The 17,909-nt window shown below is 46.9% G+C and overlaps 2 protein-coding genes across 8 annotated transcripts in view; one reads left to right on the forward strand and one right to left on the reverse strand.

Annotated features, from left to right (window-relative positions):
* The window catches only part of SLC12A5 (solute carrier family 12 member 5), a 36,792-nt gene extending 33,367 nt beyond the window's left edge, over window positions 1-3,425 (forward strand). For 2 of the 4 annotated variants that reach the window (XM_081561065.1, XM_081561067.1), the window contains exons 24-26: window positions 205-219; window positions 497-630; window positions 839-3,425. In XM_081561065.1, the coding sequence (XP_081417191.1) occupies window positions 205-219; window positions 497-630; window positions 839-930 (241 nt within the window). In that variant the 3' untranslated portion in view covers window positions 931-3,425. The remainder of the gene's footprint in view (window positions 1-204; window positions 220-496; window positions 631-838) is intronic. The other 2 variants (XM_081561064.1, XM_081561066.1) reach the window with 1 other exon arrangement.
* A 767-nt stretch (window positions 3,426-4,192) lies between these two features.
* NCOA5 (nuclear receptor coactivator 5) overlaps window positions 4,193-17,909 on the reverse strand; it is a 28,685-nt gene continuing 14,968 nt past the window's right edge. For 2 of the 4 annotated variants that reach the window (XM_081561072.1, XM_081561071.1), the window contains 6 exons: window positions 12,939-13,247; window positions 11,446-11,582; window positions 10,280-10,406; window positions 8,265-8,464; window positions 6,581-6,901; window positions 4,193-6,117 (listed from right to left, as the gene is read on the reverse strand). In XM_081561072.1, the coding sequence (XP_081417198.1) occupies window positions 5,528-6,117; window positions 6,581-6,901; window positions 8,265-8,464; window positions 10,280-10,406; window positions 11,446-11,582; window positions 12,939-13,126 (1,563 nt within the window). In that variant the 5' untranslated portion in view covers window positions 13,127-13,247 and the 3' untranslated portion in view covers window positions 4,193-5,527. Of the gene's footprint in view, window positions 6,118-6,557; window positions 6,902-8,264; window positions 8,465-10,279; window positions 10,407-11,445; window positions 11,583-12,938; window positions 13,248-17,909 lie in introns of all 4 variants that reach the window. The other 2 variants (XM_081561074.1, XM_081561073.1) reach the window with 1 other exon arrangement.

Below are 17,909 nucleotides of genomic sequence, written 5' to 3' on the forward strand. Positions count from 1 at the left end.
CATCCGAGGACTCAGGTTGGGCTTGATTGCTAAGGGTCAGAACGTGCAGGTGCAGGCCGTGGAAAGGTGAAGGCTGGGGGGCTGGGAGAGCAGGACTCGTCTGCACGCAGGGTGTTGATGGTGGCTCAAGTCCTCAGCTTCTCCTGCTTTTTCTGACCCCTCTCCTTTTTCTTCCTCTCTTTGCTTCTCTTATGTTTCCTGAAGGGAGTGGGAGAACTTGTAAGTGCTTCGGAATTTTTCAATTCTCTCCTAGGCTGGCCAGGTTCCCTCTTCTTCTCACTCTGCCATGAACCCTCAACTCGTGCCCCCGACCTCCGGGGTCTCTGAGTAGCCCAGCTTGGAGAGGTCTAGGGTTGGTGGTCCCTGGCTTGCAAGGAGCAGATCCCAGCAGCCCAGTGCTGGGGGCGGGGGAGGTGCTGGAAGGGGCGACTGGATCCAAGTCCCCCTCTGTCTCCTAGCCTTACGGGCCCGCCTCCTCCCTGCATTCCTCCCACAGGAACCAATCCAACGTGCGGCGCATGCACACCGCCGTGCGGCTGAACGAGGTCATCGTCAAGAAATCCCAGGATGCCAAGCTCGTTTTGCTCAACATGCCTGGGCCTCCCCGCAACCGCAACGGTGACGAAAACTGTATCCTGGGCTTAACATTGGGAGGAAGGAGGGAGGTGGACGTCAGGGAACTTAGGTCCTAGCCCTGGGAAGGAAGGGCTGAGCCGGGTCTGCTTCAGAATCAGCACCTCGGACAGGGACGCGAGCCCCACGTTCCGCGGGCGCCCAACGGGAGCCTGATTCCTTGGGGGAGGAAAGGGGACGGTCTTTCTCCTTGACGGGCGCTCAGACATGGAATTCCTCGAGGTCCTCACCGAGCGCCTGGACCGGGTGATGCTGGTCCGCGGCGGCGGCCGCGAGGTCATCACCATCTACTCCTGAGAGCCAGGACCAAACACCCGGGCCCGAGCGCGTCCGGCCCGCGGCCCCGGAGCCCTCGCCGCGCCCCCCGCCGCTGTCACCGTTTACATATAGACCCTGTGCCCGCGCCCTGGCCCCCTTTCCCCGCTGCCTGAAGCCCGGAGGCCACGTCGGCTGGGGCGGACCCGGAGAAGACAGCCCCGCCCGGAGACCAGAGTCCCGTTGGCGCGTCGGCCCCGGCCGCCCTTTTTCTAAGCCCGGCCTCGCCCCGCCGGAGGAGACGCTGCAATAAAGGTCGGAGGAGGCTGCGGAGAGGAGCGGACCTGGGGCTTCGAGGACCCCCCCGGTCGTCCGCCTGGCCCCTTCCCTCTCTTCCCGCGCCCCTCCCCCAGCGGCCCGGAGCGCGCGGGGTGGCGAGGATGAGCCCCGCCGTCTGCGTTCTTCCTCGCGCGGCCGCGGGCGCGAGCCAGCCGAGCGTATACATAGTGTACAGGAGACATCGCGTGTATTTTTAACGTCCCTATATTTCTGTGACTTAGAAGCGCAACGGACTTCTCTTCTCGTCGCAGTCGCGCTCTCCCGCTGGGGGCGCACCTAGGGAAGGCGTAGGCCTCGGGAGGCTGGGTTTTCCTTGACGTCCGAGCGTTTGAGAGCAAAAGTGCTTTTAGGCCCAGGCGGGACTCGTGGTCCCTCGACCACCCACCCCCTCGACGCCTCCTCACCCTTTCCGCGCGCCCTTGGCTTCCGACCCTTCTTCCCTCTAGATCTTTTCAGAGACGAAGTGAGACAAGTGTCCCAACTTTTCCTGGATTCGCCTCCCAGCGAATGTGAGCTTCCACTGTGGCTGCAGAGACGCGCGCAGCCTCTTCTCATCGGCTCTTTATGCAAGCTGGGGCCGGGAGAGGGGAGGGGCGTTCCTCAAGCCAGAGGAACCGAGAGAGGCCCTCGCCCCCGCCCCCAGGAAGCCCCGTCCCGGTGCCTTCGCTGGGGGAGCAGGCGTCTCTCCTCTACCGGCTTGTCGCCTGCTCCCCCTATCCCGTGGCTCTTCGCCAAAGACTGAAATCGGGGGAGGGGGGGTTGGAGGGCGTCCCCTCCCCCGGAGTTTCCTCCCTGGGACATGTGAGGGAGGAGGGGGCGGTTCTGGGTTAGAGGCCGGACACACCCGGGTGGCCCCAGCGCTGCCCCTGACGTTTCCTACCCTGTTCCCATCCGACAACTCCGGCCTCGGGAACTCAGCCGCCTTCTCCGCGTCTGGGGGCCGGGCCTCGCTGCCTAGCAGCGGCCTCTAGCTGCGTCTCCCAGGCACCTGGGCCTGGGGGAGGGCTGGAGTCGCCACTTGCTTAGTTCTTAAGCGCCTCTCTGCCCTCCTCCAACTAGGGCCCAAGGCCTTTGGCTTCTCCAACACCAGTCCTTGGCGCTTCTGCTCCGCCAGCCCGGCCGGAGGTGCCCTCTTCCCTTAGACAAACCCCGTTGGCCGGGTTCCCTTCCCCCAGGGCACGTCACTAAGGGGCACATGCGCTGCATGCTCGTTCCAGCGCCCTCTGGGACTGGGTACAGTAACTCCAGCCCCAGGGCCCTGACTGCACCTAGTTAGACATCCCGTCCACCTCCCAGAGCTGAGGCTTCTGGGTAGCCCTGACCTCACCACCACCTTTCCTTTGAGCCCAAGGCAGAGCTGGCGCTGGTGCCACCTAGACTGGGTCAGGTGTGGCTGGAGGAGGTGTGGACGCCTGCGGTTAGACCAAGGCCTCTCTGAAATTTGATCAGGGGGCTGGATAGATTTTTCCGGGTAGTAATCAGAAGTTGGAGGTATTAGACACCAGCACTTCCCACCCCCACCCTCTAAGACCTCCCTCTGAGAACCACAGCTGGGTCTAGCCTTCTGGGGGCCTAGCACTCCCGGGCTGAAGTGGTGGGCTAGGCAGAACCGAACGGGGGCTGTATTAACATCACTTAGGGAACCAAAGTTGCACTATCTGGGCCCAGGCTGTCTGGTTGGCAAGAGCAAAGTTTCCATTGATGAAAACAAACATCCCACAACAAAACCCCAAGTTTTCTGTGCTACATGTGCAATATTTGTTATGAATGTTATCACCCGTCACTCATCAACTTATCTTTAAAATCATGTAGCTAGATGTTTCATGTCCATTCAAGTGACTTTTATTCTGAGTGCAATATTTCAATAGCCTTGTAGTGATTAAACTAGTGTTGCTTTTGTTTTAGACGATCTATGTGCAGGGCAATGCAATGAAGTTGAAAACCCTTGTAAATAGGAGAGGTTGCAAACCAAATCAAGAGTATTTATTACTATTACTAGGCCTGCCTTTAATTTTCAGTGTTTCAGTATTTCGCATTCTGCCTCAGTATTGATCTTGTGTTCTTTGTGCCAAGATGAAAAGGAGAGGGTTGGTTCTTTCCTTTATTGTTGAATGCTCCCATTTAATGCTTTATAGCTTTTACTGTATTAATTTTTTAGACTCCCGTCTGCACAAAATGCAATAAAAATAATTTTATTATACCCTTCACAGCCTGAGGTGTGCTGTTTGGACACTCCAGGGGGAAGAACTGGTAGGTAGGAAGAGGGGTATTCAAAGTGGGCCCCTCGTGAGGATCCGAGACTCTTAATCAGAAATACTGACCACCACTGACAGACGAGTTGGCTGGGTTGACCCTCCAGGTCTGGCTGCCTAGTTTGTGTACTGATAGTTCTGGAGCCCTGTCAAACATCTGAGACAGTGAGCACCTCCAGGTCAGGCTGGGCGCTAGCAGTGTCTTCAGTCACTTCACCACACCCACCCCGAGTTTCCTGGCGGGGAGCTCTATGAAATGCCCTTCAATGCTTCCACCTGGGACGCTGGTTGTACCAACCTGTTGCATAAAGGGCTGGCAACTGAGACAAAGTCAGAACAGGAGAGCACCCCTCTCTCCACTGCCTTTTGGTCAGAAATGGCCTCCTCGCCATCCTGTTTTCGTTAGAATAAGCGGACAAGCCTCTGACACACTGAAAGTCTGCCACAAACAAGGATGTGTACACACCATTATAATTACCCATCAGGCTTTTACTCCAAACTGTTGTTAAAGCTTCTAACTAGGTGAGCTGTATGAGAGAAGCTAGGGTTAAAAGAGGTTTTGAGGCCCGACTGCAGGCTGAGGACCAAAGAGGGCAGACCTCATGGCAGACTGAAACCAGTCAGTGCTATCAGGAACCTCACCACTCACTCTGGGAAGGAATGCCCACAAAGAGGCCCTACGGATATTCACGGCCAAAAAAAGACAACACAGCTTTCACTTTTCCATTTTAATTAAAAAGTAATCATTTCATCTTATTAACAACACAGGAGTTCCAAAGAGGAAAAAAAACCCCACTATATAACACAAACGGGTCAGAACATAAAACACTGCCATCTGGGGACCTTGAGTTTTTGGAAACCAATGTTTACTCAGCTACTGGCAAGGACTCAGCTGAAGTCACTGCTCTCCTGTGTCTCCACCAGGGGTCCCTTGAGACTGAGCCACAAGGCTGTAAGGAGCACCATCCCTAGGGAGGAGGCAGCTTCCTTTGGCTCCATTTAGAGCAGCAGGCAGACGTCCTCCCTCTAGTAACTTCACTCTGGCTCAAAAGTTATGAACAGCCGCCTGCATCAAGAACATGTCCAGCTACCAAAAGTCTGACATCAAAATGGTCCCTACCTCCTGCTGCTCAGAAAACAGAACAAGAGCCTGATTTCTGGGCCAAAAGCTCAAAGCAACCACTGAAAAAATGGGTGTTCATTGCCAGAGTCTAGAGTTGTCTTCTCAGAGCCAACTCCATGAAACTACCACTGGTGAGGAAGAGGCTGACAAATGTTAAAGGGTTCAGAGTGGTTGGGGCCCAGATTCACAGTTTGTGTTAAACTGCTGGTGACCGGTGCTGTTCAGTCCATGTAAAATCTTCCACTGAAATGAAAGCCACAAAGAAAAAAAAAGAGAAAAACCAAGAACCAAGTACTCTGGGTCAGGCAGAAAAGTGACTGTCACGGCCCCTCTTGAACAACTCCAGAGCAGCCTGCTTACGACTCCTCAGGCAGCCCCCACACACGTGGGACAGGGTGCACTGGCGCCGTGCCCACCAAGCCCAGCCTGGGCTCTACAACCCTACACAGGGACATGGGCAGGAGCTTGTACTCTGGTGGGCTTGTGTGAGGCTAGAAAGCCTAGGGAGGTTCAAAATGAACAAAGGCAGTGGCTCTCGCCATGAAAAGACTATCACAAACGCAGCCAGTTGGGGCTTGGCTGCTTTTTCCTCCCCCACCCCCACATCAAGCTGACAGAGACAAATGAAATACAAACGGAGCCCAGACACCTATACTGCCCATGACCCCAGAGATATTTATTTTCTATCAAAAAAAACCCACAAAAAACCCCAACAACAAAAAATACACCTCCAAGGCAGTACAAACTCTGACTCTGGAAGGAATAAGTAACAACAGCCTTGGGCAGAAGAGAGCAGGTGGTAGAAACTTATGACATTCGATGTGGACCTGGATACGCGCAGAGAACATCCTCCAAGTAACTCTATTTAGAACGCGACAGGTAGGAGGCCAGGGGAGAGGGGCCTGGGGGAAGTTGAGCTTTAGCCTCAGTAATGCCTCTGGTACGATCCCATGGGGGCCTGGGGCTGCCCCACCTGTGCTGCGGTCTGGCTAACCAGGTGGGAGAGAGCAGGGCCACTCTGGATCAGGGTGTCCAGAGCTTTCTGTACACTCGGATTGTCAAAGTTGATACTTGTGGAAGACACAGGCCTCTGGCTAGCCAAGTTGCTGGCAGGTGCCAGGAGGGTGGAAGGCTGGCCAAAGAGCCCTTGGGAAGGAGCCCCAGGCCTGGGGCCCATGTTCCGAGCAGATCCTGCCTGTCCCAAAATGCTTGGAGGCTGATTGCCAGAGGCCTGTGATCTTTGCTGAGGCTGGCTGTTCGCTGCTGTGGAAAAATTCTGGTTCTGGGTGTTTCCGGCAGCAACGGAGGGGGATGCAGAGCTGCTATTGGCCGCAACCGTGCCACTGTTGAAGAGGCTGAGGATTTTGGCCTGAAGCTCTTGCTGGGAGGTGGGGGGTGCAGCTGGAGTGGGTGTAGCAGACGGGAGCACTTGGCCACTCTGGAGCGGTTGAGAGCTTGGCTGTGTCTTCAGTGAGGCACCCGAGGTCGCCCCGAGTGGTTGACGGGAAATCGGGCCTAGAAGACAGAAAGAGGAGGTATCTGGTTGAAAAATACCCTCCGTGGGCAGGAGGCTTAGCAGCCCAGGGAAGAACAACAATCACTGATTACATCAATCACACAGTACACAGACTATAACATCAATTTCCCAAAGGGGCCACTTCATAGTATGTGCTGCTTTCAGTAAACAGCTTAGTTCCCCCAGAGAACTACTTTAAAAAAAAAGGGCATCCATGTTGGTTCCCAGGGAGCCAGCCATACTAGCCCACCCACCACTACATTAACTAGAGGGATCAGAATTCAGTATCCAAATCTTAAGTTATTATACCAGCACGGATGGCCCATGTGGGAACACCCATGGGATGGGCTCATTTCCCTTACCCACCCTAAAGAGCCCTGGGCCTGCCACCCTCCCAACAGAGCCTGGGGATTAGAGAAATGCAGAGTCAGAACTTCACCTCGGCCCTGCCACGTAGCTCACCAGGCAGAGAGTCGGTGCTGCTCCTCATAAGCCGCTCCTTCCTCTCTCGCAGGTAGTTGATGATCTTGTCAGTCTCTTCAGCAGTGAGGTACCTATTGTCTGCCAGCAGGTTGATGAGGCTTTGGATGGCTGGAGGGTGTCCCCCGCGCATTCCTTCCTCAGGGCCTCCTCGCTCTCTTTCCTGGAGGATGGCTTCATCAGCCATCTTGGCTGCCTGTCTGGCAATCTCCTCGCGATCCTTCTCCCGGCACTCATTCTTATAGCGCTCATAATTTCTGGCCACCAGCACCATGGCGTCTGCCTGGGGCATGTTGCGATGCTCTGTAGGAGGGAATGACATGAGTTATTTTCTCCCATGACAGATTTGAGTGCCCACCTGCTGAACTCTACCAAGCCTTTCCTGACCTCAAACAAACAAGAAAACCATTTCACTGAAAAAAGCCTTGGAATGGGGATGGGGAGAGATGGTGGGGAGAAGATGCAGCTGGGAAGACAGAGAATGGGTTTCTTCAGTGGGAAACAGACACCCTTATAGAGAGCTAGTTCTGTGGGGAATTCTGAGATCACAGACATGTAGTGAAAACCAGAGAAACATGACAGTCTCTCACAGATTCAAAAAGACCATGTGGAGAATAACCATAGGAGGTAGGCCATGGGGGTCCAAACAGCCCTTCTGTAAAGCCTGGCTTTCCACCGTGCTTCTCAGGACAGAGCTGTTTTTTAAGGTATCAGTTCAAAGGTTAAGGATTAAGATCAAATTATGACCCTAAATAACCTCCTCCCCTCACCCTTGGGCAACAAGATTTATAAGGTGGTGAGAAGACTTCTTGGCACTTGATATAAATGTCTTCACACATCTTGAGGACTGTTCCTCAGAGAAGCGAATGACCGGCTGGAGAGGATTCTACACTCTATGCTTATGGGTAAAACTGGTCAGGCAAATAGAGGGCCTGGGGTGGTGGGAGAAGGGAAAAGTCTGTTCTGTGAGAGCAATGAGCAAGGCATCAGTTGACTGAGTCTCAACGATCTGGGAGCAAAGGACTAAAAGTTACTTCAGGGAAGGACTTCGGGGAACCTACTCTGGGCCTTCAGGAGGTCAAGGCCGCCTCCCTCTTCTCCGAGTCCCTCCACTGACTTCTCCAGCACACTAACAAAGAGTCTCCTAACTGCCTGTCATATGCTTTGTCCCTCATCACAAAGTCTGGTGAAAGCAGGGACTCCACCACACTCGGTGCGGTGTGTGCCAGAGCTCTGCTGGAGCTGGCTCTCACTGGTGCGAGCAGACTGTGCGCCTCTCTTCCCAACTTGCCCTGAAGTGACTTCATGCTGGTGGCTTGAAATAGAACACGGTGGGAGTATTTACACCATGGAAATCAGCAAATTCTATAAACCACGCCGTCCCCACCCCAGAACTGGCTGTTAAACATTTGCCAACACATCACTGCACATACCTAAGGGCTGAATAAAATGTCATACACAGCAGGCCCAGAACTGTATCCAATGAAAGAAGATCAAACAAATAAATGACTATGCAAGTTTCTGCCATGCACTTATAAAAGGGCCCTACCACATTTGAGCTGAAATACCTTTACCTAAAACCTGCTGCTTCTGAGTAAGCCATAAAAAAATTAATGGACTATTATCTGGAAGTTTCTGGAATTCTAACCCACGGGGGCCTCCATACCTTGAGGGGTTCCAAACATGATGTTGACTGTACAGGAGCGGTGAATCTGGTGTTGCTGGGTGATGACAATAGCAAAGGGAGACCCTCCCCTGCTAACATCCTCCAAGGCTTGTGACAGTGATACTTCCGTGTTGAGGAAGATCAAATCTACTACCATGCCTAGGTCTCGGACCTTCCGCCCCACAGATTCAGCATAATCTCTGTAGAAACAAACAGGATCCAGTTGAGTACTCCCTGATCAACTCCCAAACTGCACAGTGGCACCTCAGCCAGAAGACTTCAAATCCTAGCTCTACCAGTGTCTCCCTAGCACCCTCTTCAGGCTCCAAGAATCTAAACCAATTCCTTCTCTTTATATTGGCTCAGAAGTTCCCAATGGAACAGTACTTGGTATCCCAGGCCCTTCTCTTGATTCTCTAGTCTGATGGTCATTCCTAAACACCATCCTGTTGCCTAAGACTTGTAGCACATTTCTGTCTTGGCAGAGGCTGTACACCACAGTGGAAAAAGCATGGCTTTTAAATGCTAGAGACAGGTTTGGATCTTAGCCCTAACATTTACTTGCAAAGTTGAAGCTTTAAGCAAATCCCTTTACCTCTTACAAACCTCAGTTTCTTTACCAATCAGACAGGAATAATACGGCTCAGCTCATATGTCATTTCCTTAACTTTCTCTCCAATCTAAATCAGATCCTTGATATATTTCTTCTCATAAGACACATCACCAATACATTTATTTTTGTCATCTGTCCAACTAGGGTATAAGCTCCACAAGAGGAAGGGGCCATGTGTGTTTTGCTCATTAGCATTACAGCTTCAGGACCTAGCACCTGCCACACACAGAAAAAATTTGATGAATGAATACACGTGAAACATGATTACTATGAAGATTAGAAAAATAATTTAAAGCACTTAGCATGGAGTAGTACAGAGTAGGTGCTCAGAAAATGACAGTTATTATCATGCATTCAAAAATAAAAAGGCAAAAAAGTTATCTGCAAGTTAAAGCAGCATCTATTTCTAAACAAGGCAGCCCACAGCCTGTGAACTCTGTCTGCTGTTTGGTGTCTCAACACCTATTTCCCTAGCTTTTGCCTTGAAAATTATCTCTTTAACCCCAAACTGCTAGAAAATACATGAAGTTATTTACTAATCACTTGGGGAAAGGGAACATAGCTACTGCCAAACCTGCAAGCTGCTACACTCCCTTCTGCACCTCTGAGCTGCTTTTTCAAGGCAAGAATGTGAAACAGAGGCAGAATAAAATAGTGCTGTGAGCTCCGGCTTGGCTAGCACGGTCACCTAACAGCTCTGCAAGGCCATGGCACTTCACTAAGAAAGCCGGTTTCTTGGCTGACGAATGCAGAGACATGCCTTCCAAAGTATCAGGGACTCAGGGTTCTCTCACAAAGCGGACATCTACTGCTTTGCCTGACCAACATTTACTCCCTCGGATTTTCCTTTGGAAGGCACCCCTTTTCCACTCGGTCTACGTCGGCTCCACAGGGTTAATCCCACTTTTAGCACTATGGGTAGGCACATGACCTAGCCCTGGCCAATCAGGGCATCCCAGCACTGCTGGCCAAAGTGATAGTCCAGGGATGGGCAACAATTCCAGGACTTCAGGTGGAAGCAACAGGAAAACGCAGCTCTCTTTCCACGGGTTTGCTAAGCTAAGGAGATACATGTCAAGAGCTAGTGCTGTTCTGTCTTTTCAAGTAGAAAGCTTGTCTGAGAGTGAAGGCAACACAAAGACCAAGTCTTTATGACAGGCTGATCCTGAATGCAGCCATGCCTGAACGTCCCAGTCAAGCAAACTAAAAATTTCCCTTTGGGCCCAAGCCAGTTTGCAGTGGGTTTTCTGTCATCTACAACTGAAAGAACTCTGGTTAACACAGTACAGCGATGCCAGAGTACACAGCCTGGAAGTGTGTACAGCTGCCAAGAAGAAGACTAAATTTCTAATTTCTCTTCTGCTGCTTCTCCTCACTCAGGAAAAATCCAAAGGGTTCTTACTTGGTCTGCTTGTTGACCACAATCACAGAACAATCAACAGGCCTCTCAGCATCAAAGCGTCTCTGGATTTCCTCAAAATACTGACGATAGAGCTCTTCTCTACGACGTTCCTCACGTTTCAGACGCTCTGCAGGATGACACCAGGGAAAACTGAAACATGGACTGTATCTTTCTATAAAAATAAGTCACAGACTTTATTTTCAATCCTGAACTACTTGTAGGCAAAAGTCGTAATACACGCATGTCCTCTGAAGTAATCCTCTACCTCCTAAAAAAAATTATTTTTTTTACTATTATAAATTCATTAAAATTGAATGAATGGATTACAGGGCACAGCTGCTTTAATCTGATACATGCTACCATAATGTCCTCCAGGAAAGGCTGTTACTAATTCATCCTTTCTTTGGGGTGGATCACTTAGTGCTATTTCTCCATATCTTGGTCAACACTGAGTTTTGTCATTAAAAAACAAAAACCTCCTGCAAACTGATAGGCAAAAGACAGCATCCCATTATTATCCTAATTTTCATTTTTGGGACAACCAATTAAGACTTATTAACAGGTAATTGTAATTTGCTAAAAAAAAAAGAAAATCAGGCAAAAAACAAAAAAACAAAAACCCAAACAAAACCAGGCAGTAAAGTATAAGTTCTGTAACAAATTAAAAATGAGGTTCTTAAACTTGATCAGGAATAAAACAATTTAAAAATCTTAAAGATGTATTAAATATATTGAGAAAATCAAGGCTTTAAAAAAAGATGTCTTTACCTAAAAAGTAGATGCTCTTAGGTAAAAATTATAAATAAAACACCTCTCCCCACATATTACATAGGTAATGCAGATAGTTATATTTATTTGGTCAATCAGCAAAAAACAAACATTTAACCTCTTCAGCTCCAATCTTTAGTTCATTTCTTTTCTTATTGATAGTATTTCATATTTATTTCTTCTTGCTGGGTGACTAAACCAGATGACAGTACTACTTTGCATTTTGAAAATGATTTTCAAGCTGAATGCTCTCTACAAATGAACAGGCCATTTTTATTTCTTCTTTTTGTGAACTGCTTAGCCAAGTCATTAGCTCCTTTCCAGCTGGTTATTAGTTTCCTCTTTCTGTTGTAAAGTGTTCCATTTGTGATAAGAACAAACTGTTTTTTCTACTTTACCTTTTGCACGAGACTGACTTTCTGGGCCTGGAGGGCCTCGTCCATCAAAGCTATCTCTGTAACGGTCAAAGTAAGCATCATCTTTCCTCCTGCAGTAGTCATCCATTCGCAGGTATCGGTCATAAGAGCCTTCTCTCCTGAAAATGTAAAGAAATGTGCACAAGGTTTAAGGTTTTATCCTGCAAAAATCAAATACAGAGAATTCTTCAAGACCCAGCTGTCTGTGAGGATGACATAGTAAGGCACGGAACCCTGGGATTAGGCAAACAAAATTAGTATCTGGGACTCACTGCTTATCAGCTCTGTGGCTGGGACTGAGTTAACCTACCTTCCAAAAGGACTGGGAGGATGTACAGAACGCTCTCAGCATAATGTAAGCTCCTTGGCCCAAAATAAACACCAAATAACTGGTACTAATTATTGATATTAGTTTTGAGGAACCATTCTAGGCCCTACCCCAAGCCTCCTTCCTTCTACTTTTTAAAAATTGTGGTTAAAAAAATTGAACAAATCAAAAAAATATACATATATAAAATAATTTTCATCATCCTGAACGGTCTGAACAAAAACTCACCCCCAATCTCTGTAACTCCTAATCTACTTTCTATGAATTTGCCTTTTCTAAATATTTCATATAAGTGAAAACATGTATTTGTCTTTTGTGACAATGTAGCATAATATTTATTTCATGTAGCACATTTTTTAAGGTCTATCAAGGCTAAGCAGGTATAAAAATGACCTTTCTTTTTATGGCTGAATAATATACTATATGGATATATCATACTTTTTAATCCATCTACTGATGGACATTTGAGTGGTGTCTACCTTTTGGCTACTGTGAATAGTGTTGCTATGTAGTCACACCCATCTATGCGAGTTCCTCTTTTCAATTCTTTTGGATATATATTCAAGAGTGGAGCTAGTGGATCATTAATTCTACTACATTTAACTTTCTGAGGGACTGCCAAACTTTTTCACAGTGGTCATACTACTTTGCATTCCTACCAGCAATGTATGAAGGTTCTAGTTTCACTACACCTCGCCAACACTTAAAAAAAAAAACTATCAAAGCCATCCTAGTAGGTATGAAGTGCTATCTCCTTGTGGCTTTGATTTGCATTTCTCTGCTAACTAAGGATGTCAAGTATCTTTTCACGTGTTTATTGGCCATTTGTACATCTACCCTGTGGTCCTGCATGGCCAAAACAATTTGCACTCCCATCTTTTTTTCCATTTGCACAATGGTACCTTTCACAGCCCACAGGAAGAGACCCAGATTCATTCATTAAGCAAAATCCGTCTTCAATCACACATTCAGCAAATATTTATTAAGCAGCACATCTCTCATGGTGACAGACACTGGAAACACAGGCCTGAGAAAGGCACTGCTGTACAGAGTTTTCAATTAGTTCAGCAGAACAAACATAAAAAAGACTGCTACCAAAAACAAACAAACAAAAAACACCAGCAAGCAGAACGACTGTAGTGGTTACCTATACATGGGATCTCGGGAGTCTCTCATCTCTCTGTATCTGTCGTACATGGGATCTCGGTGATCTCGAAAATTCCTAGTCTCTCTTAGGTCACGAAAGTCTCTAAGATCCCTCATGTCCCGAGCATCACGCATACTTCTGCTGTCTCGGTGATCCCGAATGTCTCTGCTATCTCTGTGGTCCCGCATGTCTCTGCCATCTCGAGCATCCCGGCCATTTCTCCCATCCCTGGGCTCTCTTCTTGGACTTCCTCGAATGGGTGATCGATCACGTCTTGTATCTCGACTGTCTCCAAAGCCATATGGATCTCTGTGGGAGGGGGCAAGAAGATGCTAAGACAAAGGAACTGAAGAAGTCGATCCTTGAGCTCTTGACTGGAGAAAGTCCCCACCCTCCAAACATTTTTCTCTAAAACACAGCAGTCAGTGAGAAATAAGATGAAAATTTTAAGGACAGTCACCCATCTGGTCAGCAAATAAAGACTAGCAGGTTTTAGAATCTCCAAAGATTAGGATATTCAAGGAAGAATGTATGATCCAGAGCCAAGGGTTTTGACTGGGGTCATAGTGTTTATCAGACTTTGGGGGGTAATTCAATATTCTGTATACATGTCAAACTATCATCTCTATCTCAAAAGGTTTTCAAAGTGAAAAGGTCTTCCCTCATTCATTTCCTCCCACCAAACTTGTTTGAAAGAGATTTTAAAAGGGGAGAATAGTTGCAGGGGGTGTGTGTCATAATAAGGGGCAAGACTCATGAAAAAAAAATGAGCAAATGACACAATCTTGTACAAGGCTGGCACAATCTCATACAAAGTAAACAGTGATCCAAGGAGATGTCCTTAAAAATACAGAAAACGTTACTTAAAAAAACATCGAGCAGGATCAATCAAATAAACGGGAAAAAAGAAAGAGAAGTACGAGACACACAGTCAAGTACAGGAACACTCTATCTCCTTAACGTATGAGTAGTGGTCTCTCTTAGTCTAAAGTTTATGTAGAATCTGGTTCCTTCTGGTCAAGGTGTTCATTGTTTAAAAACAAAACAGTGTTTGAAGTCACAGGTGTTCGGCCTGATCTGATTCAATATTCTTCATGAGACAAGCTACCGCACTGGGAACTCATTCTCAACATGTTTAAAATTAAACTTCTTATTCAACCCACTCAAGCGCAGTCAGACCTTTTCACTTTGGCCAAAAATCATCTTCCCAGTTACCAAGGTTTAAGTTCTTGAGGGTTAACTTTGATTTTTCTTCCCTATCAAGTCTCTTGAACACTCTTTGCTTTTCTTGTTCATTCCCACTGGACTTTTAAGTTCAATCCAAACCCTTATTCCATGCTGGCACCATCAAGAATTTTTAAGATACAAAACCAAAATCCAATCTTCCAGATTTCAATACTTTCAGCAAATACCAGATAAACCATCCAATTTCCACCTGTTACCAACTGCAGCTTGGCTATCACGCTTCTGGGCACTCTTCCCTAACAAATTTGGCCCCTTTCCATTTATTATTTCTCCCTCATTTCCTGATCCAACTTCCTTAGTTCTACTTAAGCTGTTCTTACGATTTAACTCACATGACTTATTTCAGTATTTCTGTTCATATGGCTTTTCAACGTGGAATGATTTTCCTGCACTAACTCAAGTATCACCCAGTGCTCAAAGGCAAGTTCATGTCCCATGTCTTCCAAAAAATATTCTCTAATCTCTTGAGTAACTGCTGATCTTTCCTGCTAAACTCTTAGAGCACTTACTATTTCTATTACTCATCTAGATCTTATTTACCTTTTTACAGTGTCTCTTTGTAAGATCCACTTTAAGGATTACCTCCTCCGTGAAATCTGCTCTGAACTCTTATCTTTTCCAGCAAATAGGCCCCTCCTCCAATCATTTCCATCTCAATAAATTGCACATCTACCTACTCAGTTGCTCAAGCCAGGAAAATGGATGTCATCCTTTCTTTAAAGCCCTATCCACTCTTCCAATGACATTTCCAAAATATGTTCACTCTTTCTCTGAAATTGATATCCATTCTGCCCATGTTTCTTTATCTCCATTGGTACCACTGAAGGCCAACCCCAAACCACCTTTCCCCAAAACCACAGCAGAGCCTTCTATAGTAGTCCCCCTATTTCTGCTCTTGCCTGTTTCCTAATCTTCTTCAAGATTACTCTAGAACCATCTTTTAAATACGTAAAACCCTTCACTGGCTTCCCACAGTATTTAGAATTCAGTCCAAAATCTCTACTGAGGCTAATATGATTCTGCCCTGCCTCAGCTCTTGTCTTCTCCAACCTTATTCCACCCCCTCCCTAGTCTGAGTCTTTCTTACCATATTGACTTTTCAGCCATAACTAGTCAAGGTTTTTCCCAATGCCTCTCCTTGTGCAGCAGGAACTACTCCACAGTCATTTTTCAAGGTCTCAGGCTTAAGCATCCCTTACTCCATGATTCTGTTAGTTTAAAACTTTATCTTTGGTCCTAAATTCTCGCCACCTTCTCTCATAGCACTGTTTTCACTCATGTTATTTATCACAATTTGATGTCACATATCAATTTACTTGTTCAATGCCTGTCTGCCCTACTAGACTACAAGTCCATGAAGACAAGGACTGTCAGTTTGACTCCATGATAAAGCCACTACATAGGCTTATATTGTCTGGCATAAAGCAGATGCTCCATAAACCTGTTAAACGAGTCTTGCTCTGCACACATATTTCTATTGCTGCACTTATCACACTGTTCTGTAGTTATTTGTTTGCAATGCCTTCCCTACGAAACAGTAAGCTCACTCGAATGCTTTGTATTCACAGGACACAGCACAGAGTTCAGTAAATGTTTAATAAACTGAATTATTCAACTGAACTGTAAGTCTCTCAAGAGTAGGCATCATGTCTTCCTTATATTTTTGTCACCTACCATGATTACACATATGGACATTCATCATGATGCCCTCAGCTTGGAAGAACACCTCCTTTTCACTTCATTCACATGGTCACAGCAAAAACAATTTAAATGCCAACTTTGTTTCTATGAAAAGTCCTTGTCATATGTTTTAAGGCTCACCAGTACTCTTGATTTCTGGGAGCAAACATATGGGAGATCAGAGAATTTAAACGAGGATGGCTAAAGATTTTTCCTACTAGAATAAAGTGCAGAGTAACCAAGATTCTTACTTCAACTTTTATTATGTCATATAATCCCTCTAACACATGTAACATCTGATATAGTGTATACTGTGGGCAAACATCCAGGATCCAATGGGAAGGGACAACTGTAAAGTATTTCTGGATTAATGATCGGCAGATAAACCTGCCTTGGGGAGCAGTCAGAAAAAGGTCATTAGAGGTGGAATCAGATTTCAAGTACTCTTTGGCAATCAAGGCTGAAAGAGATCATGAACCTGACAGACCACAGACCACACACAAAGCCACAGGCTGGAGAAAACGGGGTGAGGGGTGGGGCCAGGGATAACACCACCATATCACGGCACTTTTCACAGTCTTAGGATGATTATAAATGCCACATCTGGTTCTCATTCTTTTGAATCCACTGAGATACCTTACTTACCTGTCAAGAGTTTATTCCTGGAGGTTGACCACAATACCCTAGATTCCCAAAGTCTAGGTTTGTGCTTCTAGTTTGAGAAGGCAAGCTGTCAATCTAAAGTCTATGTGCAACAAAACTACAAATTCCCCCTTAATTACCTTCTAGGTAAAAATGTAGAAGAGACGATATTCACAAGGGAAAGAAGAACCAAAGGAGTAGCAGAAGCAGGGACAGAGAGGATAGCAAGGCTCTAAAATGAAAAGGGAAAGCTTTCTTTCCTTTCTCCAAAAGACAAGCAGTATGGCAGACTGCTGTTCTTCTGGAGACAAAAACAAAAACAAAACAACCCTTTAGAGCCAAACAAAGACTTCCCCAGAACAAAAGGGATCCTGGTGTTGGCCCCAACATCTTTCTCAAAGTAAGAACCAGATAACAAAAAGGTGGTACAGTGTGCAGGATTCAGAGTGCCCCAAGGATGAAGCCTGCTGAACAAGATGCTTGGCCTCAAATAACAAGTGGGTTAGAAGCAAGTTTCTGGAGAATAAAGTTCACTGTATCATCCCATGGTACCAAAGGTGTTTAACTGGAGACCAATGCACTGTACCCTCGGGTACTAGGTCACCAGAAGCTAAAAAGAAACTGAACAACAGTTAAACTTGAAAACCAGAGTCCACGAACTGAAAGCAGTTGATAAATATCACTAAAATTCTGTTGCAAATTCCTCATCTATTCAGCAGGAGGGGGCAAAGCCAAATGCTCTTTTGCCTTGAGAGAAACGGTAGTCACACCATTTGCAAACATCTGAGAGGTAAGGAGGGATGGATGAAGGAAAAGACCATGGCTCAGATGGCAAGTGACATGCTCCTTCTCTTCCTGAGGAGCACTAGGCATTTGAGAGCTCTTGGACAACTGATGGACTCTGAGCTTCTCTTCAGAGGTAGCCTCAAGCCCAGGATGGTGTTCTTTGGCCTTGGCTGTTCAGAAGGTCAGGGAGGAAGGCCTCTGTCCTTTTCTTTGTCAGCATCTCCTTTTTTCTTCCTCTTCACTGGAATATTTTCCTTGGAAAGCCAGCCTTTTTTCTCCTGAAAAAAATCCATCAGCTCTTTGTATTTCTGTTCTGTCACAGATACTGTCCACAAATACCATTCTCTAAATGGCTGGCTGCTGTGTGATGCTGATTCCCCCACCAGGAGCTCCGTGTACCGTCAGAAACAGAGACAACAGACTTGTACAGAATTTTGCCACTGGGTGCAGGAAGGATAATGGGGTGCAACAAGCCATCGCACCTTACAGAGCCAAAGTTTAAGTGCCCGGGCTTCTCCCTAGGAAGCGCACTGGTAATTTTCTCAAACACAAACGAGACTCTTCTGTTGGGAGAGAGGTGGCACTTGCTGAAAACTGACAGATCTTCTTTAGGTGTTG

This window comes from Giraffa tippelskirchi, chromosome 13, assembly GCF_054371585.1.
Source record: "Giraffa tippelskirchi isolate mGirTip1 chromosome 13, T2T-mGirTip1v1.2.pri, whole genome shotgun sequence".
Lineage (NCBI taxonomy): Eukaryota > Metazoa > Chordata > Mammalia > Artiodactyla > Giraffidae > Giraffa > Giraffa tippelskirchi.